The sequence below is a fragment of the Phocoena phocoena genome, chromosome 6 (genome assembly GCF_963924675.1).
Source record: "Phocoena phocoena chromosome 6, mPhoPho1.1, whole genome shotgun sequence".
Lineage (NCBI taxonomy): Eukaryota > Metazoa > Chordata > Mammalia > Artiodactyla > Phocoenidae > Phocoena > Phocoena phocoena.
The window spans coordinates 80,271,844-80,299,802 of record NC_089224.1 but is presented as its reverse complement, the minus strand read 5'-3'; the positions used below and the strand labels follow the sequence as shown (position 1 = coordinate 80,299,802).

General features: G+C 43.7%; 1 protein-coding gene across 2 annotated transcripts; it reads right to left on the bottom strand.

Annotated features, from left to right (window-relative positions):
• On the bottom strand, positions 1-26,704 carry POLR1E (RNA polymerase I subunit E). 2 transcript variants are annotated; one of them, XM_065879141.1, is made up of 12 exons: positions 26,584-26,704; positions 25,913-26,016; positions 24,640-24,716; positions 22,838-22,923; positions 19,014-19,072; positions 18,098-18,242; positions 16,262-16,369; positions 15,536-15,632; positions 13,887-14,029; positions 2,757-2,838; positions 1,642-1,773; positions 1-506 (listed from the first exon to the last, which is right to left on the bottom strand). In XM_065879141.1, exons 1-12 carry the CDS (start codon positions 26,657-26,659, stop codon positions 347-349), a joined length of 1,269 nt encoding a protein of 422 aa, XP_065735213.1. In that variant the 5' UTR covers positions 26,660-26,704; the 3' UTR covers positions 1-346. The 2 variants fall into 2 exon arrangements, with proteins under 2 accessions (XP_065735213.1, XP_065735214.1); XM_065879142.1 differs by lacking the exons at positions 24,640-24,716; positions 25,913-26,016; positions 26,584-26,704 and adding an exon at positions 19,338-19,437 and having other exon boundaries at positions 347-506; positions 22,838-22,876.
• Between the last annotated feature and the right edge of the window lie 1,255 nt (positions 26,705-27,959).

The following is a 27,959-nucleotide window of genomic DNA, read 5'->3' as shown; positions in this document are numbered from 1 at the left end:
AGCACTTCACATTTCTCTTTATTAACCTTTATCCGTCAGATGTGGTCCAAGGCTCAGCCTGTGAGATCTTTTGCCTCTGCCTAACCCAGGCCCACCCTCCCACATCCCACACACGAACCATCTGCCATTTACAACCACAGAGACACCAAAGGAGGGAGGTGGAGTCCAATAGGGCCAACACTTTATGTTTCTGCTTAAGACCAGCACAACTGATAGGCTGACTTCTGGCTTCATACCCGTGCCAAAGCACGGCTTCTTTATCCCGCTTTCTTTACAAATAAAAGTGCAAATGGATAGAAGGAGTGGCTATGATGTGGCCAAAATGCTCTGTCTGGAAAGCACACCTCTAGGTGATTTTCCTCCGCTTTGACTGACGGTCCAAGGCCTGGGCTGGGGGCAGTGGGATGGAGAGGGTGCCCAGTTTGTGATCCTCCTCCCTGCCCACTGCCAGAGAAACCCTTCTTTTAGAGATCTTCAGCCTCATGGCTTTCGCTATCTCCATCATCCTAAGGAACAAACACAAACACATAAAACAAATGGAGAGTCTCCTCAATGCAAATGCTCAGGGAGGCTTGGCAGGAGGGGGCAGCACATTCGTGCTCCAGGCCATGAAGACAGAATTCCCAAGAGAGCCACAAGGGGCAAAGCTCCCAGCAGAGAGGCAGACAAGATCCCCTCGAGAGCCATCAGATTCCCATTTTAATGTATTGCCATTAGAAAATATCTATATAAATGATGGAAAACCAGGTTATCTAGATGCTACTGATAACTGTGTTTACTTCTTGTAGCAAGGATTAAGCACTTGCTAGAATGTTACAGACTTCAAGTATCTGCTTCTCTTGTATGTTCAAACTCACTACTCATGAGAATGCCATCTGTGGAGCCCTCAGAATAATCCCTCTCTGGACTGCTAGAAGAGTCCAGATAAGGGTGTTTTCCTAGGCTCTCCTGAAATACCATCAGGGTCCTCAGAGGTCAGATGCTCCTAAATCACTGACAAAGGCCAATATACCCCACGGTTCAGCATCTTGGGAGGCTCTGCTCCCTACTCAGTCTGCATCCCTTCTAGCATCCCTTAAAGGTTGCCACCTCTGCCAACCCTCCCAGTCAGGTCAGAGAAGCCCAAGTGTGACATCCCTGCCAAACTGCAGCTCTGCCTTGCCTTGGACAACCCCTGGCAGCTCCTTCCATCTGACTGAGCAAAGTGCTTTATGCTAAGCTGAAATTGGGGTTCTCTTATATAACTTCCACCCTTAGATTACCCCATCGGAACCATACAGAGTCCCTCTTCCCAGAGACAGCAGTTTGGAGACGAGGTTGCTCAGTTATACAGGGATGGAAGGCTCAGGTTTGAAGCCCAACTATTCCCCTTCTTGGCTGTGTGACCCTGGGAAAATCACTGACTTCTCTGAACCAAAGATTCCTCCACTGTTTCTTAGTGACATCACTGAGATATTATGACAGATTTGGTACTGTGCCTAGCAAATCGAAGGCACATGGTAATGTCTGGTTGCCCATCCATTCAATCAATTATTCATTCATCTGAAAACTGTCCCCAGGTCCCTCGACAGTGCCTCCTGCTTTCCAGCAGCTCCCTACGCCAAGGCACCCTAAGGGAGCTTTTTCTTCTTTTGTGCTTACCTTTTCTCACTGAGCTTCAAGTCCCTCTGTAACACCGTCAGGTCAATCTGGAAGTCGTTTATGTGCAAAGCCAGTATGATCACATAGGCGGTGATCTTTGCCTTCATTGAGTCTGAAATTAAGTTCCGCAAACTGCAAATCAGTGGCAATAAAAGAGAGGCAAAATTAAACTCCAAGATGATTTCTCCAAAAGCAAAGGAAAAACATCCAAGCCTGTTCCCTTATGCATTCAAAATGTCTTCTCAGGCTTCCCTGGTGGCGCAGTGGTTCAGAGTTCTCCTGCCGATGCAGGAGACATGGGTTCGTGCCCCGGTCCAGGAGGATCCCACGTGCCGCGGAACGGCTAGGCCCGTGAGCCACGGCCGCTGAGCCTGCACGTCCGGAGCCTGTGCTCCGCAACGGGAGAGGCCACAACACTGAGAGGCCTGCATACCGCAAAAAAATAAAAAGTCTTCTCATCCCAGGGAGAAGAAAAGGAATTAGAGCAACATCCCTTGTCCTGTTGTGGTGCCCAAGCCTTCACGCACAGTGGAGCGGTGAGCCAATGCCAGTGTCCCTCCAAGGGGACAGAGAAGGCCGCACCTTCCCCAGGCACAGTCAGAGCCTTGCGCTGGCGAGGACCCTCCCCATCTTCCCGGCCTGCTCAGCAGGGCTGCTGGGAACAGTCATCCCAAACTCAGCTGCCGATGATTCTTCCAAGCACACTCAGAGCAGGACACACACTGCAAGCAAGCGGCAGGAAGGAAGCCCTGGTGTGCTGCTTGGGGTGCTTTCCTCAAATTCATCCCACTGACCTGCCCTTTCCTGCAACACTGCCTCTCCATACAACATTAGGACATTAGGCAGGGGTCCTTGGAAGAAGCATGTGACATGAAGTCTTTGTTACAGGACTTCCCAGAGCCTTTAACATGAGCTTCTCCCAAAGGGACAGAGTCTGTACTACAGTGTTGCCTGAACTCACCTGACCCCAGGAGCCCTCCAAATGGCAGTGCTCTCTTCAGCACAGTGTCTCTGTGACTACAGACTGCAATCCAAGCCCCCCTCCCCACTCTCACCACCCTCCCTGTCCTGCTTTCTCCTTTACAGGCAGAAGCCAAGAAATCAAGCCCCCTGACCTGCCATTGTTGTAGATCAAGCAGGTAAAGTGCTTCAGCAGTTTGGTGTTAATGATGTGGGGAACTCCAGGTCCCAGGGCACCTACAAGACAAAATAGAGTCTGATCATTTTCTTTCAAAACTCTCAGGACACACCTCACCTATGAGCTGGGAAAAGCGGACAACAGTTGGGCCACTGGAATAAACAGAGGCGTGTGGGAAGAGAAGAAGGGGCTTGTGAAACAGAACAGCCACTTTCAAATGAACACGTGCTCAGGTATGCTTCAGCCTGCAGACCCTACATGCACAAGAGATGTTCATGACAGGGCAGTGACAGGAAAGAAAAGCAGACTCCAGTGAGGCCTAAAGATACAGAGTTCAAAAGATGTAAGAAAGCAAAACAGATTGTGGAGAAAGCCCAGGGAGAGGGAAAGGAAGGGAGGTTGGAATGTGAAAATAAGAATTAAGCAAATAGTGAAAACCATGACTACAGGCAGAGCTCAGAGACATTGCAGGTTTGGTTCCAGACCACCGCAATAAAGTGAGTCACGTGAACTTTTTGGTTTCCCAGTGCATATAAGTTACATTTATAGTATACTGTAGTCTATTAAGTATGCAATAGTATCATGTCTAAAAAAAAGTGTCCAATAATTAAAAATAAAAAACATGTCCAGAGGAAACTTGCACAAGCCTCTTAGATAGCCTAATCCAGCAGAGGGCAGACAGCAGAAGCAAGAAGAACTACAATCCTGCAGCCTGTGGAACAGAAACCACTTTCACAGAAAGACAGACAAGATAAAGGCAGAGGGCTATGTACCAGATGAAGGAAGAAGATAAAACCCCAGAAAAACAACTAAATGAAGTGGAGATAGGCAACCTTCTAGAAAAAGAATTCAGAATAATGATAGTGAAGATGATCCAGGACCTCGGAAAATGAATGGAGGCAAAGATCAAAAAGATACAAGAAATGTTTAACAAAGACCTAGAAGAATTAAAGAACAAACTAACAGATGAACAATACAATAACTGAAATGAAAACTACACTAGAAGGAATCAATAGCAGAATAACTGAGGCAGAAGAACGGATAAATGACCTGGAAGACAGAACGGTGGAATTCACTGCTGCAGAACAGAATAAAGAAAAAAGAATGAAAAGAAATGAAGACAGCCTGAGAGACCTCTGGGACAACATTAAACACAACAACATTCGCATTATAGGGATTCCAGAAGGAGAAGAGAGAGAGGAAGGACACGAGAAAATATGTGAAGAGATTATAGTCGAAAACTTCCCTAGCATGGGAAAGGAAATAGCCACCCAAGTCCAGGAAGCACAGAAAGTCCCATACAGGATAAACCCAAGGAGAAACACGCCGAGACACATAGTAATCAAACTGGAAAAATTAAAGACAAAAATTATTGAAAGCAACAAGGGAAAAATGACAAATAACATACAAGGGAACTCCTATAAGGTTAACAGCTGATTTCTCAGCAGAAACTCTACAAGCCAGAAGGGACTGGCATGACGTATTTAAAGTGATGAAAGGGAAGAACCTACAACCAAGATTACTCTACCCAGCAAGGATCTCATTCAGATTCAATGGAGAAATCAAAAGCTTTACAGACAAGCAAAAGCTAAGAGAATTTAACACCATCAAACCAGCTCTGCAACAAATGCTAAAGGAACTTCTCTAAGTGAGAAACACAAAAGAAGAAAAAGGACCTACAGAAACCCAAAACAATTAAGAAAATGGGAATAGGAACATACATATCAATAATTACCTTAAACGTGAATGGATTAAATGCTCCAACCAAAAGACACAGGCTCACCAAATGGATACAAAAACAAGATCCATATATATGCTGTCTACAGACCCACTTCAGACCTAGGGCCACATACAGACTGAAAGTGAGGGGATGGAAAAAGATATTCCAATGCAAATGGAGATCAAAAGAAAGCTGGAGTAGCAATACTCATATCAGATAAAATAGACTTTAAAGAATGTTATAAGAGACAAGGAAGGACACTACATAATGATCAAGGGATCAATCCAAGAAGAAGATATAACAATTATAAATATAGGCTGGAGGGGAAGATGGCGGAAGAGTAAGACGCAGAGATCACCTTCCTCCCCACAGATACACCAGAAATACATCTACACGTGGAACAACTCCTACAGAACACCTACTGAACGCTGGCAGAAGACCTCAGACCTCCCAAAAGGCAAGAAACTCCCCACCTACCTGGGTAGAGCAAAAGGAATAAAGAAAAAACAGAGACAAAAGAATAGGGACGGGACCTGCACCAGTGGGAGGGAGCTGTGAAGGAGTAAAGGTTTCCACACACTAGGAAGCCCCTTCACAGGCAGAGACTGCGGGTGGCGGAGTGGGGAGCTTCAGAGCCGCGGAGGAGAGCACAGCAACAGGGGCACAGAGGGCAAAGTGGGGAGATTCCTGCACAGAGGATGGGTGCCAACCGGCACTCACCAGCCCGAGAGGCTTGTCTGCTCACCCACCGGGGCGGGCGGGGCTGCGAGCTGAGGCTCAGGCTTTGATCGGAGAGCAGGGAGAGGACTGGGGTTGGCTGCGTGAACACAGCCTGAAGGGGTTAGTGCACCACGGCTAACCGGGAGGGAGTCCGGGTAAAAGTCTGGAGCTGCCGAAGAGGCAAGAGACTTTTTCTTCCCTCTTTGTTTCCAGGTGCGCGAGGAGAGGGGATTAAGAGCGCTGCTTAAAGGAACTCCAGAGACGGGCGTGAGCCGTGGCTAAAAGCGCGGACCCCAGAGACGGGTGGGAGACGCTAAGGCTGCTGTTGCTGCCACCAAGGGGCCTGTGTGTGAGCACTATCCACAACCCTCTTCCGGGGAGCCTGTACAGCCCACCACTGCCAGGTTCCCGGGATCCAAGGACAACTTTCCTGGGAGAACGCAAGGCGGGCCTCAGGCAGGTGCAACGTCACGCCGGCCTCTGCTGCTGTAGGCTCGCCCCGCACTCCACGCCCCTCCCTCCCCATGGCCTGAGTGAGCCAGAGCCCCCGAATCAGCGGCTCCTTTGACCCCATCCCGTCTGAGCGAAAAACAGACGCCCTCCACTGACCTACATGCAGAGGCGGGGCCAAATCCAAAGCTGAGCCCCTGGGAGCTGTAAGAACAAAGAAGAGAAAGGGAAATCTCTCCCAGCAGCCTCAGAAGCAGCAGATTAAAGCTCCACAATCAATTTGATGTACCCTGCATCTGTGGAATACATGAATAGACAACGAATCATCCCAAATTGAGGAGGTGGACTTTGAGAGCAAGATTTATGATTTTTTTCCCCTTTTCCTCTTTTTGTGAGTGTGTATGTGTATGCTTCTGTGTGAGATTTTGTCTGTATAGCTTTGCTTCCACCATTTGTCCTATGGTTCTATCCGTCCGTTTTTTTTTTTGTTTTTTTTTAATTTTTTTTCTTAATAATTTTAATAACTTTATATTACTTTATCTTCCTTCCTTCCCTCCTTTAGACATTTGAGAGCAAGATTTATGATTTCTTCCCCTTTTCCTCTTTTTGTGAGTGTGTATGTGTATGCTTCTGTGTGAGATTTTGTCTGTATAGCTTTGCCTCCACCATTTGTCCTAAGGTTCTATCTGTCCATTTTTTTTCTTAATAATTATTCTTTAATAACTTTATTTTACATTATATTCTTTTTTTCTTCCTTCCCTCCTTCCTCCCACCATCCCTCCCTCCTTTCTTTCTTTCCTTCTTTCTTTCTTCCTTCCTTCCTTTCCCTCTTTCTTTCTTCCTTCCTTCCTTCCTTCCCTCCCTCCCTCCTTCCTTCTTCTACTAATTATTTCTCTCTACTTTTTCTCCCTTTTATTCTGAGCCGTGCAGATGAAAGGCTTTTGGTGCTGCAGCCAAGAGTCAGTGCTATGCCTCTGAGGTGGGAGAGCCAACTTCAGGACACTGGTCAACAAGAGACCTCCCAGCTCCATATAATATCAAACAGCGAAAATCTCCCAGAGATCTCCATCTCAGCACCAGCACCCAGCTTCACTCAACGACCAGCAAGCTACAGTGCTGGACATCCTATGCCAAACAACTAGCAAGACAGGAACACAACCCCACCCATTAGCAGAGAGGCTGCCTAAAATCATAAGTCCACAGACACCCCAAAACACACCACCAGATGTGGACCTGCCCACTAGAGAGACAAGATCCAGCCTTATCCACCACAACACAGGCACTAGGCCCCTCCACCAGGAAGCCTACACAACCCACTGAACCAACCTTAGGCACTGGAGACAGACATCAAAAACAGCGGGAACTACGAACCTGAAGCCTGCAAAAAGGAGACCCCAAACACAGTAAGATAAGCAAAATGAGAAGACAGAAAAACACACAGCAGATGAAGGAGCAAGGTAAAAACCCACCACACCAAACAAATGAAGAGGAAATAAACAGTCTACCTGAAAAAGAATTCAGAATAATGATACTAAAAATGATCCAAAATCTTGGAAATAGAATAGACAAAATGCAAGAAACATTTAACAAGGACCTAGAAGAACTAAAGATGAAACAAATGATGAACTACACAATAAATGAAAAATACTCTAGAAGGGATCAATAGCAGAATAACTGAGGCAGAAGAACGGATAAGTGACCTTGAAGATAAGATACTGGAAATAACTACTCCAGAGTAGAATAAAGAAAAAAGAATGAAAAGAACTGAGGACAGTCTCAGAGACCTCTGGGACAACATTAAACGCACCAACATTCGAATTGTAGGGGTTCCAGAAGAAGAAGAGAAAAAGAAAGGGACTGAGAAAATATTTGAAGAGATTATAGTTGAAAACTTCCCTAATATGGGAAAGGAAATAGTTAATCAAGTCCAGGAAGCACAGAGAATCCCATATAGGATAAATCCAAGGAGAAATACATCAAGACACATATTAATCAAACTGTCAAAAATTAAATACAAAGAAAACATATTAAAAGCAGCAAGGGAAAAGCAACAAATAACACACAAGGGAATCCCCATAAGGTTAACAGCTGATCTTTCAGCAGAAACTCTGCAAGCCAGAAGGGACTGGCAGGACATATAAAGTAATAAAGGAGAAAAACCTGCAACCAAGATTACTCTACCCAGCAAGGATCTCATTCAGATTTGATGGAGAAATTAAAAGCTTTACAGACAAGCAAAAGCTGAGAGAGTTCAGCACCACCAAACCAGCTTTACAACAACTGCTAAAGGAACTTCTCTAGGCAAGAAACACAAGAGAAGGAAAAGACCTACAATAACGAACCCAAAACAATTAAGAAAATGGGAATAGGAACATACATATCGATAATTACCTTAAATGTAAATGGACTAAATGCTCCCACCAAAAGACACAGATTGGCTGAATGGATACAAAAACAAGACCCATATATATGCTGTCTACAAGAGACCCACTTCAGACCTAGAGACACATACAGACTGAAAGTGAGGGGATGGAAAAAGATATTCCATGCAAATGGAAACCAAAAGAAAGCTGGAGTAGCAATTCTCATATCACACAAAATAGACTTTAAAATAAAGACTATTAGAAGAGACAAAGAAGGACACTACATAATGATCAAGGGATGGATCCAAGAAGAAGATATAACAATTGTAAATATTTATGCACCGAACATAGGAGCACCTCAATACATAAGGCAAATACTAACAGCCATAAAAGGGGAAACCAACAGTAACACATTCAGAGTAGGGAACTTTAACACCCCACTTTCACCAATGGACAGATCATCCAAAATGAAAATAAATAAGGACACACAAGCTTTAAATGATAAACAAGATGGACTTAATTGATATTTATAGGACACTCCATCCAAAAACAACAGAATACACATTTTTCTCAAGTGCTCATGGAACATTCTCCAGAATACATCATGCCTTGGGTCACAAATCAAGCCCTGGTAAATTTAAGAAAATTGAAACTGTATCAAGTATCTTTTCCGACCACAACACCATGAGACTAGATATCAATTACAGGAAAAGATCTGTAAAAAATACAAACACATGGAGGCTAAACAATATACTACTTAATAACAAAGTGATCACTGAAGAAATCAAAGAGGAAATCAAAAAATACCTCGAAACAAACAACAATGAAGACACAACGACCCAAAACCTATGGGATGCAGCAAAAGCAGTTCTAAGAGGGAAGTTTATAGCAAGACAAGCCCACCTTAAGAAACAGGAAACATCTCGAATAAACAACCTAACCTTGCACCTAAAGCAATTAGAGAAAGAAGAACAAAAAAACCCCAAAGTTAGCAGAAGGAAAGAAATCATAAAAATCAGTTCAGAAATAAATGAAAAAGAAATGAAGGAAACAATAGCAAAGATCAATAAAACTAAAAGCTGGTTCTTTGACAAGATAAACAAAATAGATAAACCATTAGCCAGACTCATCAAGAAAAAAAGGGAGAAGACTCAATACAATTAGAAATGAAAAAGGAGAAGTAACAACTGACCCTGCAGAAATACAAAAGATCATGAGAGATTACTACAAGCAACTCTATGCCAATAAAATGGACAACCTGGAAGAAATGGACAAAGTCTTAGAAATGCACAACCTGCCGAAACTGAACAACGAAGAAATAGAAAATGTGAACAGACCAATCACAAGCACTGAAATTGAAACTGTGATTAAAAATCTTCCAACAGGGCTTCCCTGGTGGCACAGTGGTTGAGAGTCCGCCTGCCGATGCAGGGGACATGGGTTCGTGCCCCGGTCCGGGAAGATCCCACATGCTGCGGAGCGGCTGGGCCCATGAGCCATGGCCGCTAAGCCTGCGCATCTGGAGCCTGTGCTCCGCAACAGGAGAAGCCACAAGAGTGAGAGACCCGCCTACCGCAAAAAAAAAAAAAAAAATCTTCCAACAAGGAAAAGCCCAGGACCAGATGGCTTCACAGGCGAATTCTATCAAACATTTAGAGAAGACCTAACACCTATCCTTCTCAAACTCTTCCAAAATATAGCAGAGGGAAGAACACTCCCAAATTCTTTCTACGAGGCCATCATCACCTTGATACCAAAACCAGACAAGGATGTCACAAAGAAAGAAAACTACAGGCCAATATCACTAATGAACATAGAAGCAAAAATCCTCAACAAAATACTAGCAAACAGAATCCAACAGCACATTTAAAGGATCATACACCATGGTCAAGTGGGGTTTATTCCAGGAATGCAAGGATTCTTCAATATATGCAAATCAATCAATGTGATAAACCATATTAACAAATTGAAGGAGAAAAACCATATGATCATCTCAATAGATGCAAAGAAAGCTTTTGACAAAATTCAACACCCATTTATGATAAAAACCCTGCAGAAAGTAGGCATAGAGGGAACTTTCCTCTACATAATAAAGGCCATATATGACAAACCCACAGCCAACATCATCCTCAATGGTGAAAAACTGAAAGCATTTCCACTAAGATCAGGAACAAGACAAGGTTGCCCACTCTCACCACTCTTATTCAATATAGTTTTGGAAGTTTTAGCCACAGCAATCAGAGAAGAAAAGGAAATAAAGGAATCCAAATCGGAAAAGAAGAAGTAAAGCTGTCAGTTTGCAGATGACATGATACTATACATAGAGAATCCTAAAGATGCTACCAGAAAACTACTAGAGCTAATCAATGAATTTGGTAAAGTTGCAGGATACAAAATTAATGCACAGAAATCTCTTGCATTCCTCTACACTAATGATGAAAAATCTGAAAGTGAAATCAAGAAAACACTCCCATTTACCACTGCAACAAAAAGAATGAAATAGCTAGGAATAAACCTACCTAAGGAGACAAAAGACATGTATGCAGAAAATTATAAGACACTTATGAAAGAAATTAAAGACGATACAAATAGATGGAGAGATATACCATGTTCTTGGATTGGAAGAATCAACACTGTGAAAATGACTCTACTACCCAAAGCAATCTACAGATTCAATGCAATCCCTATCAAACTACCACTGGCATTTTTCACAGAACTAGAACAAAAAATTTCACAATTTGTATGGAAACACAAAAGACCCCGAATAGCCAAAGCAATCTTGAGAACAAAAAACGGAGCTGGAGGAATCAGGCTCCCTGACTTCAGACTATACTACAAGGCTACAGTAATCAAGACAGTATGGTACTGGCACAAAAACAGAAAGATAGATCAATGGAACAGGATAGAAAGCCCAGAGATAAACCCACACACATATGGTCACCTTATCTTTGATAAAGGAGGCAGGAATGTACAGTGGAGAAAGGACAGCCTCTTCAATAAGTGGTGCTGGGGAAACTGGACAGGTACATGTAGAAGTATGAGATTAGATCACTCCCTAACACCATACACAAAAATAAGCTCAAAATGGATTAAAGACCTAAATGTAAGGCCAGAAACTATCAAACTCTTAGAGGAAAACATAGGCAGAACACTCTATGACATAAATCACAGCAAGATCCTTTTTGACCCACCTCCTAGAGAAATGGAAATAAAAACAAAAATAAACAAATGGGACCTAATGAAACTTCAAAGCTTTTGCACAGCAAAGGAAACCATAAACAAGACCAAAAGACAACCCTCATATGGGAGAAAATATTTGCAAGTGAAGCAACTGACAAAGGATTAATCTCCAAAATTTATAAGCAGCTCATGCAGCTCAATAACAAAAATCCAAACAACCCAATCCAAAAATGGGCAGAAGACCTAAACAGACATTTCTCCAAAGAAGATATACAGACTGCCAACAAACACATGAAAGAATGCTCAACATCGTTAATCATTAGAGAAATGCAAATGAAAACTACAATGAGATATCATCTCACACCAGTCATTAAAAAAATCTACAAACAATAAATGCTGGAGAGGGTGTGGAGAAAAGGGAACAGTCTTGCACTGCTGGTGGGAATGTAAATTGATACAACCACTATGGAGAACAGTAATGGAGGTTCCTTGAAGAACTACAAATAGAACTACCATATGACCCAGCAATCCCACTACCGGGCATATACCCTGAGAAAACCATAATTCAAAAAGAGCCATGTACCAAAATGTTCATTGCAGCTCTATTTACAATAGCCCAGAGATGGAGACAACGTAAGTGCCCATCATCGGATGAATGGATAAAGAAGATGTGGCACATATATACAATGGAATATTACTCAGCCATAAAAAGAAACGAAATTGAGCTATTTGTAATAAGGTGGATGGACCTAGAGTCTGTCATACAGAGTGAAGTAAGTCAGAAAGAGAAAGACAAATACCGTATGCTAACACATATATATGGAATTTAAGGAAAAAAAATGTCATGAAGAACCTAGGGGTAAGACAGGAATAAAGACACAGACCTACTGGAGAACAGACTTGAGGATATGGGGAGGGGGAAGGGTGAGCTGTGACAAAGTGAGAGAGAGGCATGGACATATATACACTAACAAAGGTAAAGGTAGATAGCTAGTGGGAAGCAGCCACATAGCACAGGGGTATCAGCTCAGTGCTTTGTGACCACCTGGAGGGGTGGGATAGGGAGGGTGGGAAGGAGGGAGACACAAGAGGGAAGAGATATGGGAACATATGTATATGTGTAACTGATTCACTTTGTTATATAGCAGAAACACACCATTGTAAAGCAATTTTGATAAAATTGATAAAAATAGTATCTGATAAAAAAAGTCCATATCTTAATTAAAAAATACTTTACTGCTAAAAAATGCTTACCATCATATGAACCTTCAGCGAGTCATAGTAGTGACATCAAAGATCACTGACCACAGACCATCATAATAAATATAACAATGAAAAAGTTTAAAGTATTGTGAGAATTATCGAAACCCGACAAAGACACACAAAAGTGAGCAGACGCTCTTGGAAAAATGATGCCAACAGACCTGCTGAACACAGGGTTGCCACAAACCTTCAATTTGTAAAAAACACAATACCTACGAAGGACGATAAATTGAAGCACAATAGAACGAGGTGTGTCTGTACAGACCCTTGGGTGCCCAATCAGAGGAACACGACTGCATGCACCTTATGCCTAAAACCACAGGTGTCTCCCTCTGGGTTTCTGACTCTGGGTGGATGTGCGTGTGTGGCAGCCACCCATGCCCTGGTGATCAGTGGCATGGGTTACCAGCAGAAACTGACTTCATTCCCAGTCAGAAATAGCTGACACAACAACATGCCACAAGCCTTCACAAGCAAGGCCTATTTTTCTCCCCATATAACTCTTTGTCCAACTGTCCCTTAAAACGTTCATTTGATTTGACTGGATATTCAACTTTGCCTAACACAGAAGTAGTGAATGTTAGCTCTGAGCAATCGTATAATCCAACCCGACCCTATTTTCCGAGGAAAGGGCTTGGCAAGTTCTCTCAGCGTGTCAGCAGTACCAATCAGAATCCCACTGTTACACAGTTATAAATAAAGACATGGAAAGACATGTCTATTTCCTCTCTCACTAGAGCTAGTGTAAGAATTATAGACAAATAACAGACTGAAAATAATTAGAATAAAATGTCTATCATGATATGTGCACCCCAAAGTTTACAGCACTATTTACAACAGCCAAGACATGGAAGCAACGTAAGTGTCCATCAACAGATGAATGGATAAAGAAGATGTGGTATACATATATACAAAGGAATATTACTCAGCCATAAAATAAAATGAAGTAATGCCATTTGTAGCAACATGGATAGACCTAGAGATTCCCATACTAAGTGAAGTCAGACAGAGGAAGACAAATACCATATGCTATCACTTATATGTGGAATCTAAAAACATGATACAAATGAACTTATTTACCAAACAGAAACAGACTCACAGACACAGAAAACAAACTTATGGTTACCAAAGGGGAAAGGGGGGGAGGGAGGGATAAACTAGGAGTTTGGGACTAACAGATACACACTACTATATATAAAATAAACAACAAGGACCTAGTGTCCTTGTTGCTGTTCCTTGCACAAGGAACTTTATTCAGTATCTTGTAATAACCTACAATGGAACAGAATCTGAAAAAGAACATATATATGTATAAATATATATGTAACTGAATCACTTTGCTTACACCTGAAACTAACAACATAAATCAACTATACTTCAATTTTTTAAAAAATGTCTGGCATGGACTTACGTTTCCGCTTAATCACTTTCTGTGCTCGAAATCTGATCAGAGTGTCCAGAAACCATATGCACCGGGCCTGGCGGTCTCGGCTCTCCTCACTTGATGGCAAAGACTTCAAAGACTTCAACGCTTCTATGACAAAGGAGCAGTGACTAAAACAAGGGAGGGAAAAGGAGAAATGTGTTAAGACCGGCTCTGTCAGGAGCCATTCACTCCTTCACAATGAAAACAGCAGGCACTCCTCACACCTGGTACACAGTCAACAGCTGAGGAACAGCCATCCAACCAGCCCCTTATAATAGGAGGAGCATGATTTAGTGCAGGGACAGTAAAGGTCTAGATAACAAATATTATACATTTTGTGGGCAACATGGTCACTGCCACTGTAATGCAAAGGCAGCCATTGATAACATATAAATAAATGACTGAAGCTACGTTACAATAAAACTTTATTCACAGGCAGTGGGCCAGACTCGGCACTCGGGCCATAGTGGGCCCAATCCTGATGTGGCGGTCTGGAGCATAGCCTCTCAACTATCTGGGTTTGAATCCCCATTCTGCCACGCAGTGGCTTGGGCAAGCTTCTGAACATCTCTGCCTTGGTTTCTTCACCTATAAATTAAGGCCAATGATAGTACCCTTGTCCTACGGGTTTTTGTGGATTAAATGAGACAAGGAAAGCAGTGCTTGGCACATGTAGGAGCTCCATCAATGTTGGCTATTATTTTTACATACTGTTGTTCTACCACTGTCAGGATCATGCACTCGCAGCGATAAAAGGCTCTTCAAGATCATCTTGTATCGGCCTCATTTTACTTATAAGAAAACTGAGGCTCAGACAGGGGAAGATCACACAGTCCATGAGGCAGATGGGGACTCGGTTCTCCAGACTCCCAGCCCAGAACTCATTCCTGCACCTGCCCCTGAGCCAAAATCACATGAAGACAACGAAGAACCAGTAAAGAGCACTTCTTTGGAGAGAGGGAAAAACATGTATTTTCCAAGACTGGATTTCACTGACCAGTAAAATTTCCAAACGAAAATTGGGGGAACCAACCTAGGGTTGACAACTTTTTATTTTCTCAAGATAAAATTATTAAAAAAAAAAACTCAAAAGCAAAAAAACCTCATCATCATTAAAAAAAAAAAAAGGTGTTTTAAAAGCCAAAAAGTGTGGGAGGGGTGGAGGGAGGAGAGGAAATCATCTCTGATTTAAAATATACTATATTTAAAATACATAATTTAACTTTCACTCAGCACATCACCACAGATAAACCATCACTTCAGCTGGCACCTACTCCCAGGCCAGCACTTGGGCCCCACCAGTGACAATCGGCAACAGCATAACATTGGCTGCGGGGGGGGGACCGATACAGGTCAGCTCCAGTTCCCAGCCCTAGACTACAAGGCCTCACCACCCTCTGCCCAGTCACAGGTTCCACGTACTCAGAGGCCAATTCTCTCCCTTGAAAGCCACCCACAGCCTTGGGACAACAGGCCTGGGAGCTCAACCATTTGAGAAAACACTAGCTCGCTCATGTTCAAATGCTGAACAGACGTATATTCTCACTGACTAACACCCAAGGTCTGCTTCATGTCTGACTACTGTTGTATCCCAACATCATTCCCGAGACACTCCATCTGCCCAATTCGGGTACCTGTTCTCTTCAATCATCTTCAGTATTTCTTCTGAGGTGACATTCCTGAAAGCTTCAGAAGGGCTCTGAAGAGCGTCATACTCCGCAGGGGAAAGAACTAGTTATAGGTCAAGAACAACGTGACCAAAATGGAAACATCCAACTAGCTAGATCATCTTATATCGGCCACATTTTACAGATGGGAAAATTTGAGGCTTAGAGAGGGGAAGATAACACAGTATGTCCGGGCAGAGCTTCAGACTCAGTTCTCCAGACTCCCAGCCCAGAGCTCATTGCCTGCCTGGGCTTTCTGCCTTCTCTTATCACAAAGCCACTGCAGGCACTTTCCATCTGACTAGAACCACAAGTACGGAAACTCTACATTCCAACCCTTCTTTATACAATCAGTCTGTCCTAGACTTTGGGCACTGGCCAACTTAAAAGTCATATTTTGACTCTTCACGGAAGGTGACCCCCACAGGGCCGAACGGTGGGCATTCTGCATTTTGCTGAGGGATGGGTTTGAATCTCAAGGCCTGAGAGGCCTCTGCTGCAGCAGGTGCTTCAGCTAGTGAGGGAGCCTCGCTGACTTCCCAGCAATAGTGCTGGGGCAACTGCAAGAGTTTGGGGCGAGCTTCTATGAGTATCACAGGACCACTGACACCCTCAGAGAGCCTGGCCATGCCACTCCTGTGCGCATATCCGAACCTGGGAAATGAGGTGGCATTTCTCCCACAAGAAGGATACGGTCTTCAAATTTATACACGTCTTCAGGCTTGGCTGCATCAGCATGGCAGGGAGGGAGGTAGAGGGAGTCATCCTGCAAGTCATCGTGGATGGCGTCACTGACCAGGGCTTTTCAATGAAGGAAGAGTCAGTGTCAGTGTCACCCTGCTCGGCTTCAAGTTCCCCAACACTCTGCAACCCGTGCACTCAAGATCATCGTCGCCCAGAACCCCCTCATCTGAACTTCACATATTGTCAATGAAAAAGAAAAATCAAATTATAAAGCTAACTCTCACACAGGAATAACCATGTAAAAATTAAGTATGTACACAGACAAGAACAGAGAGGAAAACAGGAAAATTGTAATAGTTGGTCTTGTAGAATGATGGGAAAATGGGTGAATTACTTTTTTTTAAATGTCCTTTAGTAGCTGAGAGTAAACTGAGCAAAAAAAATTGAAAAATTTACTTAGACATTAAAGTATATCTTTGACTAAATGGAGACATGTTTCTATGTTCCTGGATGGGAAAACATAATATTATAAAGATGCTGATTCTCCCCATATTAATCCCAATTGGATTTTGAGAGAACTTGACAAAATAATTCTTAAGATCACCTGGGGAAAAAAAGCATGCTACAGGACTTCCCTGGTGGTGCAGTGGTTAAGAATTCGCCTGCCAATGCAGGGGACACGGGTTCGAGCCGTGGTCTAGGAAGTTCCCACGTGCCGTGGAGCAACTAAGCCCGTGCACCACAACTACTGAGCCTGCACACCCTAGAGCCCGTGCTCCGCAACGAGAAGCCACAGCAGTGAGAAGCCCGCTCACCGCAACGAAGATTAGCCCCTGATCACCACAACTAGAGAAAGCCCGCATGAAGCAACAAAGACCCAATGCAGCCATAAATAAATAAATAAATAAATAAATAAGCATGCTACAATAACCAGTACATTTGTGAAAAATAAGGATGGAGGATAAATTTGCCCTATCAGACAACAAACTGGAAGGTGAGGCTACTACAATCAAAAGGACCTGATGCTGCTACAAGAATAGCCAGTCAGAATGATGAGCGAGAACACAGTTAAGAATGTGGTAAAATGATACAGATGATTTTTTAAATCATTTTTTACAAAAGGAAAAGGATGGATTTGGGGACAACTGGCTAATCATTTGGAAAATATAAAATTAGGTTTGTACCATAGACAAAAAAAAAAATCATTAAATTGTAAATGTAAAAAGTTAAACTGTGAAAGTACTGAAAGACAACATAGGAAAATATATAATCATCGGGTATGAAAAGATTTTCTAAAACTTACTAAAATTCTATTTTAATAGAAAAACTGCTCTCATATATATATATATAACTTTCTCTTATGTTCTTATAATGCATTTGAACAATAAACACATTACACATTTTAAATAATACAATTTAATACTCAAGCTGCTGAAGAATTTAGGAAAAGAAAAAGATCCAGTGACCTCCAAGTGTCTCTAGAGGCTAGTTCATCATCATCACATCAGCCTTTTTGACGAAAACCTCCCTGTAACTCACAGAGACTTGAGGCCGTCTCCCTCCTCTGTGCCCTGCAGGCTGTAGCCCTGGCACCAAGGACACAGAGGGCACATAATCGTTCCCATGTCTGTCTCTTCTACTCGACTGTGAGCTCACTGAGAGCAGGCCATGTCAGATGTTTCTTATGATTTCCAGAGTCTGTTCCTAAGAAGGCCCTCAGGGAGAAGCAGGAAGGAATCCAGCCCTAACTCCCATCATTTCTATCTGTGGGGCAGGTGAAAGATCTCAAGAGAAGGGAAAGCTGTTTCTACCAGCAGCCTCTTACCCCAAGTTCCAGCTGCTTACCAGTCACACCCTTTGTATCAATTATACTCTCTGCAGCTTTAGCCACTGCACTATTCAAAGATTCACTGCCAACTTTGTTCATTCTCCTGGAGTTCAGAGCCCGCTTCTGTTTGGTGGTACCAAAGGCTTCAATGCAAGAATCCATCTGTGCAAAAGACAAATTTGGTCACTGGGAACGGGCTGAGCACTGCTACTCCTAGCTGTGTCACTACGGGTAAACAGCCTCTCTGAGCCATTAATACCACTTCTGTAAATTGGGCTGACTCATACCTAACTACCTCATAGGCTTGTTTTAAGAACCAAAAGATATTAAGAGATTTGAAGTACTTGCTTTATAAACTGTAATGAGCTATTTATAAATCAACAGTGTTTTCACCTGTAAAAAAGACTACAATTAGGGTTGGTAAATCTGGGGCACACAGCTTACCGGTTTTCTAATCCTACACGGAAAACAGACATTACTAATAGATCGCTCACTCTCCCTCTGAGCCTGAAGACAGCTTCACTCCCTTCCAGGCAGCACTGGAGATTCAATCAGTTTCCCATCCTGGGGTGAGATGAGCTTTGTAGGAAGCTTCTACATTGAAAATCCTAAAGTTTACTTTGTCTTGATATGAAGTTTCCAGGCTTCCAATATTTTCTGAAACTTGGATTAAATCCTGAAAATAAGTGTTATGCTACAGCCCAGAGAACCAGTTCCAGACACTGGCACAGAGCTGTGTATACCTGCCCCAGAGAGGAGGTCTGCAGTCTGTGAGGCCAAGGAGGCCTGTGCAGGTAGGAATTGTCCAGAGAACCACAGACTGAATAAGCTGAGAGCAGCTAGGGAGACCCCCAGTTCATTTTACTGATGGAGAATCCCAAGGCCTGGAAGGAACTCACTTTAGGTCTCACATCTTAGTTCTGTTATACTTACCTTTTCTCTAAAAGATTTGGTGTGACTCTCTAGTGTCGATTCACTCTGAACTGATTCATCTACAAAACACAAAACAAAAACAAAGAAAAACAAGCAAACTGTAAGGCCTACAGACCATAATAGTGTTTAATATTTGTTTAACAGTTAATCTAAGAAAAACAGATTTCTTTAGTACAGGACTTTCCAGAGCTTAACATGTGTATACTGTGAACATTTAATATGAAGCTTCAGCATACAGTTAGAGGATTTGGAGAATAAATTAGAGTCAAGTGAAGGGGTCATCGGATCCAAGCCCTTCATTTCACAAATAAGGAAACATGAGGCCTCCAGGTGAAATGACTTGCCCCAGGCAATGCAGAGATGGGATTAGAAAAAAAGTCCTCTGCTCCTCCCAGTATACAGTTCTGCCCTCCTTATAAAAGACCTAAGGAGGAGGGATCAAGAGGGGGACCTGGAGCTCACCTCCCCCAACAAATACATCAAAAATACATCTACATGTGGAAAAATTCTCACAGAAAACTAACTGGAAACCGGCAGAAGAATTCCTATACAACCAAAGTGCACTGATGTGTATAAAATGGATGACTAATAAGAACCTGCTGTATAAAAAATAAGTTAAATTAAAAAAAAAAAAAAGAAAGATTTCCACGTAACCAGGTAGTAGGGTTGGGACCACCCCCCGCCCCGCCCTGAGAGGTATTTGAAAGGAAGAGAAGGTCTGCATGGGCTCACTCCACACCACAGCTTGGTGCAGGATCTGGGCCAACCAGCCCCTGGAAGAAGACTGGGTCTAGCAGCTGGGGAGCAGCCCCTGCCCCTGACAGGGAGGTGACAGCCATGGGGCAGAAAGGAAGGACCACCTCACACCCTCCTTGGGCTTTAGACCCCCAACACCAATCACACCCCATATCAAGGTAATAGCGGCCACCACACCCTGAGGACATTTCATTGTGTATGTATGTAAAATTGTTCATTAATTTCTTAAACACATTTTTGTTTTTATAGGTAAAAAAGTTGTAAATATTGGTTTATTCTAGCCATTATACATACATACACAATGGAATACTACCCAGCCATAAAAAAAAAAGAATGAAATTTTGCCATTTGAAACAAAATGGATGGACCTGGAGGGCACTACGCATAGTGAAGTCAGAGAAAGACAAATACTGTATGCTATCATTTATATGTGGAATCTAGAAAATAAAACAAACTAGTGAATATTACAAAAAAGAGCAGATTCACAGAAAGAGCAAACTAGTGGTTACCAGTGAGGAGAAAGAGAAAGGAGGAGGGGCAATATAAAGGTAGGAGAGTAAGAGGCACAAATTATTATGGATAAAATAAGCTACAAGGATATACTGTATAACACAGAGAATACAGCCAATATTTTATAATAACTGTAAATGGAAAATAACCTTTAAAAACTGTATAAAAATAATTTAATTAGAAAACATTTTTTTTTTAAATACCAACGAATGTATATACAAAACAGAAACAGACTCACAGGGCTTCCCTGGTGGCTCAGTGGTTAAGAATCTGCCTGCCAGTGCAGGGGACACAGGTTCGAGCCCTGATGCGGGAAGATCCCACATGCCACAGAGCAACTAAGCCCATGCGCCACAACTACTGAGCCTGTGCGCCACAACTACTGAGCCCGTGTGCCACAACTACTGAAGCCTGCACGCCTAGAGCCCATGCTCCGCAACAAGAGTAGCCCCCGCTCACCGCAACTAGAGAAAGTTCATGTGCAGCAACAAAGACCCAATGCAGCCAAAAATAAATTTAAATAAATTTAAAAAAAAACAAAACAGACTCACAGACATAGAAAACAAACTTACGGTTACTAAGGGTGTGGGGGAGGTACAAATAAGGAGTATGGAAGTAACATACAAACTACTATACATAAAATAGATAAGCAACAAGTATGTACTGTATAGTACAGGGCATTGTACCCAATAGCTTGTAATAAGCTATAATGGAATATAATCTGCCGGAAAAAAAAATATATATATATCATATGCCATACACCTGAAACAAAATACTGTAAATCAACTATACTTCAATTTTTTAAAAAAGTTAAAAAAATTTTTCTTTCAAGACCTAAAAGCAAGGCATAAACATGAGGTATGTATTATTTACATGAAGCTCTGTAATCTCCCACAGAGTATTCATGTAAGGGGCAATATAATCTAGTGGACAGAAGCACAAGCTCTGGAGTGACGGTGCCGCATTTAAATTCCAGGTCTCTCATATACGCCAGCAGTACGATCCTGCCATTTAGCCTCTGGGCCAGGTTCATCATTGATTAAACAAAAGGAATACAATACCTACCCCACAGGGTTGTTATGTGAAGTAAATGAGGTAGTGCATTCAAAGTGCTTAGAACAGCGCCCAGAGCATAGTAAGGACCCAATAAATGCTGTGCGTATTTCTGATATATGCTGGTTAGAATTAACCAATATTTACAAATTTTTTACTTGTAAAAACAAAAACGTGTTTAATCAACAAATTAATGAACAATTTTCTTTGCCTCCTCAGAAGACAGAAGAGCATTTGGAGGATAACTTATATGCAGTTATATTTGTTTGCAAAGCAGGGAATTCTTAACCTACAGACTATGGACCCCTAGGAAATTCACAGCTGGGCTTTGGGATGCAAGAGCCCTTTAAAATTATATGCAAAATCTCATATTTTTTGTAAATTACATGTTTCTAGGAGGTAGGTCCAGGTCCTTATGAGATTCTCAAAAGGGCTGAGACCACTGCTTTGAGAGAGTGAAGTTATTAGAACTAATGCCTCTGAAGGTATCGAGCAGATTCACAATGATCCTAGTGATCCTTATCTAACTCCCTCCCCTACCATGGTTCTCAGTATTTAAGATTTAGGAACAGGAGCCCCTTGAGTTTGACCCTCTTATCTATCATTTTGGAAGACCTCACTCTAGCCCTGTACATTCTAAAATGCCAAAGTGGAGAATTACTGTAACTTCTCCCAGTGGATTAGAGAGAAAATGGATCTCTTCCCAAATTAGAAAGTGTAGAGACTTTGCATCGACCTGGAAGTTACTGTCCAACCTATAAGCAACTTCTATCATCTACCAGAGATTCTAAAACCTCTACTCCAGGGCTTCCCTGGTGGCACAGTGGTTAAGAATCCGCCTGCCAATGCAGGGGACACGGGTTCGAGCCCTGGTCCGGGAAGATCCCACATGCTGCAGAGCAACATGTGCCACATGTGCCACAGCCCGTGTGCCACAACTACTGAACCCACATGCCACCACTACTGAAGCCCGTGCTCCGCAACGAGAAGCCACCGCAATGAGAAGCCTGCACACCTCAACAAAGAGTAGCCCCCACTCGCCGCAACTAGAGAAAGCCTGCACGCAGCAACGAAGACCAAACACAGCCAAAAATAAATTAATCAAAAAAACTTTTTAAACCTCTACCCCAACTAGAACAATTAAAAATTAAGAAAGGCCCTCGATGGAAAAGAATATCATGTATGCCCTCCAATACTCTGCTCAGATCAGTGCTCAACTTGCTTTAACTAAGATTAGTTTCCTGATCTTAAGTCTGTAAACACTGTAGGGACAGGATCTGTGTCTGTTTTGCTATATTCACAGCCCCTAACTTGTGCCTGGAGCATAGTAGGTCATCAATAAATATTTGCTGAGTAAAAGCACTTTTAAAACTTTTTCAAATGGGAAAAAAAAACCTTGAAAAACTAGCTACAAAATATATTTTACAAATCAAAAAGTCAAACCGACTCATCCAGGAAACCTAAAATATTCAGCATTTCTTTGAGCCTTCATGACTAAGACCTACCGGAAAACAGTGGCTGCATATTGAACAATTCAGCATCATATACTTCCATTTGGCCAGAGGTCTTGTTCAAAATTCCCACAAAGTGCCTGAATAAAAAAGGAATAATACCAGTGACAATGGATTATTCAAAAGATATTGTTTATACAACCTCCTTTTTTCCGCTTAGAAGTTCTCAACCTTCTTTCGGCCGCAATGCACCTGAGGAAGACATCACTTGCTCATGAGTAACAATAATCCCCTACAGCAGTAATTCTCTGCATGGGGAGGGAAAGGAGGAAAGGGCTCATGAAGAGGCTCTGGGGGCAGTGGGGGAAGCCACCAGGTGATTCTTGTAGCTGATCACATTTGGGCTCACTGCTGTAGTGGGAAACCCTCCTGGAATATAAGAATCTAGAATTAAACACTAGAATTTACTGCACGTATAAATTCTATGGAGGCAAAGACAAGTAAAACCTTGGTAATTATGAGAAGACCAGTTTAAACTAGAAAATCTTTGTAAAGGGATGATAAAAGTTAAAAGTTTCAAGCATATACACACTAATCTGACTTCTATCAGGGTGGTTCGGGGGGACCCTGAAAGGGGCTTGTGATTCACTGATGGCTACCTTCACAAGGACACTGCATTATGCCAACCCCTGACACTTAAGACTGTTCAGGCTAGACAATCTTCACTGTACCGAGGAGTAGACTGGGGGTCTACTGGCAGAGTTGCCCCAAGTCAGTAATCTTTCCAGAGCTAGGCAGAAATTCTGGAGCCTCAGACACTACCAAATCCTTTTCTTGTAGTTAGTCCCAAAGCAGACTTCTGGTAAACTCTGGCCTATTGATCACACATTCCAAATTAGTGGAGACAGCTGCCTTTCGGGAACAAGATAGATATAAGCAAAGAATATTGCAAGTTAATGATGTGGTCAGAAATAATGAAGGTGGTCAAAAGGTACAAACTTCCAGTTATAAAATAAGTCCTAGAGATGTAATGTACAGCATGGTGACTATAGAAAATAATGCTGTAGCGTATATTTGAAAGTTAAGAGAGTAAGTCTTAAAAGTTCTCATCACAAGAAAAAAATTTTATAACTATGTGTGGATGTTAACTAGGCACTGTAGTGGCCATTTTACAGTATATACATACATTGAATCATTATGTTATACACCTGAAACTAATATGTCAATTATATCTCAATTAAAAAAATTGGGGGGACTTCCCTGGTGGCACAGTGGTTAAGAATCTGCCTGCCAATGGGGAACACGGGTTCGATCCCTGGTCCAGGAAGATCCCACATGATGCGGAGCAACTAAGCCCCTGTGCCACAACTACTGAGCCTGCGCTCTAGAGCCTGCGCTCTAGAGCCCAGGTAGCGCTCTAGAGCCTGCGAGCCACAACTACTGAGCCTGTGTGCCATAACTACTGAAGCCTGCATGCCTAGAGCCCGTGCTCTGCAACAAGAAAAGCCACCGCAATGAGAAGTCCTCACACCACAATGAAGAGCAGTCCCTGCTCACCGCAACTAGAGAAAGCTCGTGTGCAGCAACAAAGACCCAACGCAACCAAAAATAAATTTACAAAAAAAATTTTTTTAAGACTACAAATGAATGAGGTTTTCAGGAAATTAAACAAATGTAAGTCCCTTTTCAATTTCAGGAATGTCTACATGCTGGTGTGATGGCCCCGGGGTCTGGGAACACAGGAACTTAGTAAATCTCTCTAGATTTCCCCCACTGACCCTAAAATAAAGACAGCGAAGAGCAGTGCCAGGGCCACCCCCCAACCACTTCCCACAATCCCTTTCCCCTGTTCCTACCTGCAGAGAGTGTTGCATTTCAGGGCTCCAGTCCCAAAATTGTTTCCCACATAGTAAAGTCTGTCTGTTTCAGCTGCCTAAAATGTAGAGGGGGGAGAAGCTCCATTACAACCAATGTTGAAAGATAGTAAATATCTTGACTCCCTTTTCCACGTTTGTAGAAGCTTTAGAATCCAAACCACAGGTGGATCAGAACGAGAGAGCCTCTTTGAGATGATCCAGCTCCCTATCTCTAAGTGAATCTGGGGTATCCCTGGGGGAAAGGCAAGAGGACTTTTGAAAAGTCCCAGGTAGTGCTTGCTTCTAGCTGGTCTGAGAAGTTCTTGGGGGAGCTGTACCACAGGACTTGGAAGATGGGCCCAGGGCTCTCAGCACTTAGAGGCATGCAACAAAATGATTCTGCAGGCAACCCCAAAGTCCAACCTCTTTGCTCTCCTCTATCCTGACTGCTCCTTATATGCTCTCAGGACCATGGAAATGGTTAATTCACTCCTCAATCAGAGCCAAGCTTTCCTGCTTCCCCATGTTTGTCCTGGCTATCCTCTTCACCTGGAGTACTAACTTCAGCTGTTAAACCCTCCTCCATCCTTCAGGGTTCAGCTCCCATGCACCCTCCCCCAGGAAGACATTCTAGCAAGCACAGACTTCACTGACTGAACCCACTCTGCCCTGCTCTGTACTCTCTCTCCCAGGGACCCTGAGCTTTATCTATTTCTGTATGAGTGTCCCTCACATCCAGTTCTCACCTCTCTAGAGCAGTGGTTCTCAACCCAGGGAATTACTCTGGGGGTATCTAGGCATGTCTGACATTCTGTTTGCCACAGCTGGGAGGTGCTCCTGGTAGCTAATGGGTAGAGGCCCGGAAAGCTGCTAAATACCCAGTGCTGCACAGGAGAGCCTCCACATCAAAGAATTATCTGGGTCAAAATGTCAATAGTGCTGAGACTGGGAAACGCTGCTCTGGAGTATGAGCTCCCTCAGAGTGGGGCCAGCTCTCACTTAGGTCTTTCCCTAGCAGCTTTCAGCCCAGGGCCACAGTGGGGCTCAATAAATGCTTGTTGAATGAACAAATGAATAAAAGACCAGCGCTTCACCACAAGTGTGAAACTCAGTGGAACCTGTCCCCACACCCCAGCCTGCTGGGGCTCAAAGTTCTTCAAAGGCTCACTTGCTATCCCCCCTTTTCTCCACTCACTCCCTCCTACCTCCACCCACACCCAGGAGGCCTCCTGAGGCCTGAAGAGTGGAGGTGACTGGCCACGGCAGCACTTACCAGGATCCGCTGACTCCTCTTCCTGGGGTTTGTGGAATCATTGCTCTTGTACAAGGTAAAACGCATGTTGCCTGGATTCTGTAGCTTCCCATTGGAGAACTGGACTGTAAGATTGCAGCCCAAGAATGAGATGAGAGCACAAGAGTATGGTGGGGAGGAAATAGATTGTCAACGGGAGGGAGTGACTGGAGGAATGGGTATGGCAAGGAGCCCCAGGTCCTGACCCAAAGGGGGACTGAAGGAGGTCCTGGTCCAGGTGGGAAGAGGGGCTGGGGAAGGGCTCTGACAGGAGGGAATAACTAGGGGAATGGAGCTGACTGAGGAGACCTAGGCCAAATCTAGAAAGACAGAGGGAATCCCTGGCCAGCAGAGAGAAGGAAATAGAGCAGGTGTGAGACCTGGTGGGTGAGGAGATGACGGGCTCCTGGGTAATACAGTCCTGGAGAGGGGGTAACTGGGATTTCCTCATCCAGGTGGGAGGTGGTACCAGAAAGATGGTGCAATGACAGAGGAGCCCTGGCCGAACCCCAAGTAGTGTCGGAGACTATAAGGGATCTTGGCCCAGCTGGGAACGGGCACCCGACGGATGTGGTAAGTGGAGGGCTGTAGCGGTACCGAGACGGAAGGGGAGGAAGTTATGGGGAACTCTGCTCCAGCTTCGCAGTCTTTACCCAGTAGAGCTCTCTGGCTCTCGTCGGGCTCTCCACAGTACAGCCACCTCGCACTCGGCAACACCTCCGCCGCCATCTCGCCTCTCCAGACGCCAAACCCAGGATCTAAAACAGCCGTGGCCAGTAGCACGTTTAAGCACACGCAGAGGCAACGCTCCGGGCCGGAAAAGGCAGGGCCTCGCCGGGCACCGCCCTGCACGCTCAGAGACGCGTGGCTCCGCCCCCAGCAGGCACCGCCCCGCTCTTTCCCTGAGCTCTGAGAAGCGCCATCCCCGCCCACCCTTCGCCCCGCCCCTCCGCGCGGAGAGGCGTGGTCTCCATCCTCACCCTGTCCTGCTCCCTCCTCCGCCGGCCTCTCCAAGGCGCAGCATCTGATTGGCCCAGCACTCGGCCTGCGCATTTCAGGCTGTGTACCTCTAGGTTGAGCAGCGCACGCAAGTCTTGCCTAAATGTTGTGTGGGGTTTCTTCCTCAGCCCTGTCTAGGTAGGGTTATGGTCTGTCTCTACTACGGTGTAAATATGTCTTACTAAGATCTGAAAGTCCGAGTTCAAATTTAGAATTCTCTGATAGGCAATCCCTGAGCTCCAGCTAAATGTGGCGACTCGCGGAGAACAGCAATTCTCCAGGACCTCCTTCCACACACCTGGACATCAGTCCTTAAGCCCCAAAACTTGGTCCACAATCCTGTAAACAGCGCCATGATCAGTTCTCGGGTCTAGACGTGCATACTGTGGCTCAATCAACCCACCAAGGATGGACCAGAGGGAGAGGCCCAGCAGGCTCAAGGATTCTGGGGTGAACTAGAAGGGAAACCTAATCTGATGGGCATGTCCCTTCATCCCTGTGGATTCAACCCTCCCTACTGCATGGGGAGTTATTAGAACAAAAGGAGGGCCTTTGAGCCTGGACCCAAGCCAGGGCCCCTTTTGCCCAGTCAAAGACAAATGCTGTTGAAGGGAAAGAACCGTGTTGACTTATCTCTTCTCCAAATTGCCTTCTTTCGAGACTCATCCTCTCCCCCCACACATACCTCCAACACAATCCGAATAACCTTAACACCTGAGCTCCCCTTTGCCTGAGCACATCACTCTTTTCTAATTACTCAATCTCAAACTTACAAAAACATTGCAAGTACAGTGCAAAGAACTTTTTTTGCCCTGAACTTTTTTGAATGAGTTACCAACCTGATGCCCCATCACCCCTGAAGATCATGTATAATATTTTCTACAGACAGGAACATCCCTAAATAGCTACAATACAGCCATCAAAATCAGGAAATTAACATTGCTGCATTACTACCATGTAATCATCATGCCCCACTTAAGTTCACCGACTGTCCCAGTAATGTTTTTATAGCAAAAGATCTTGTCCAGAA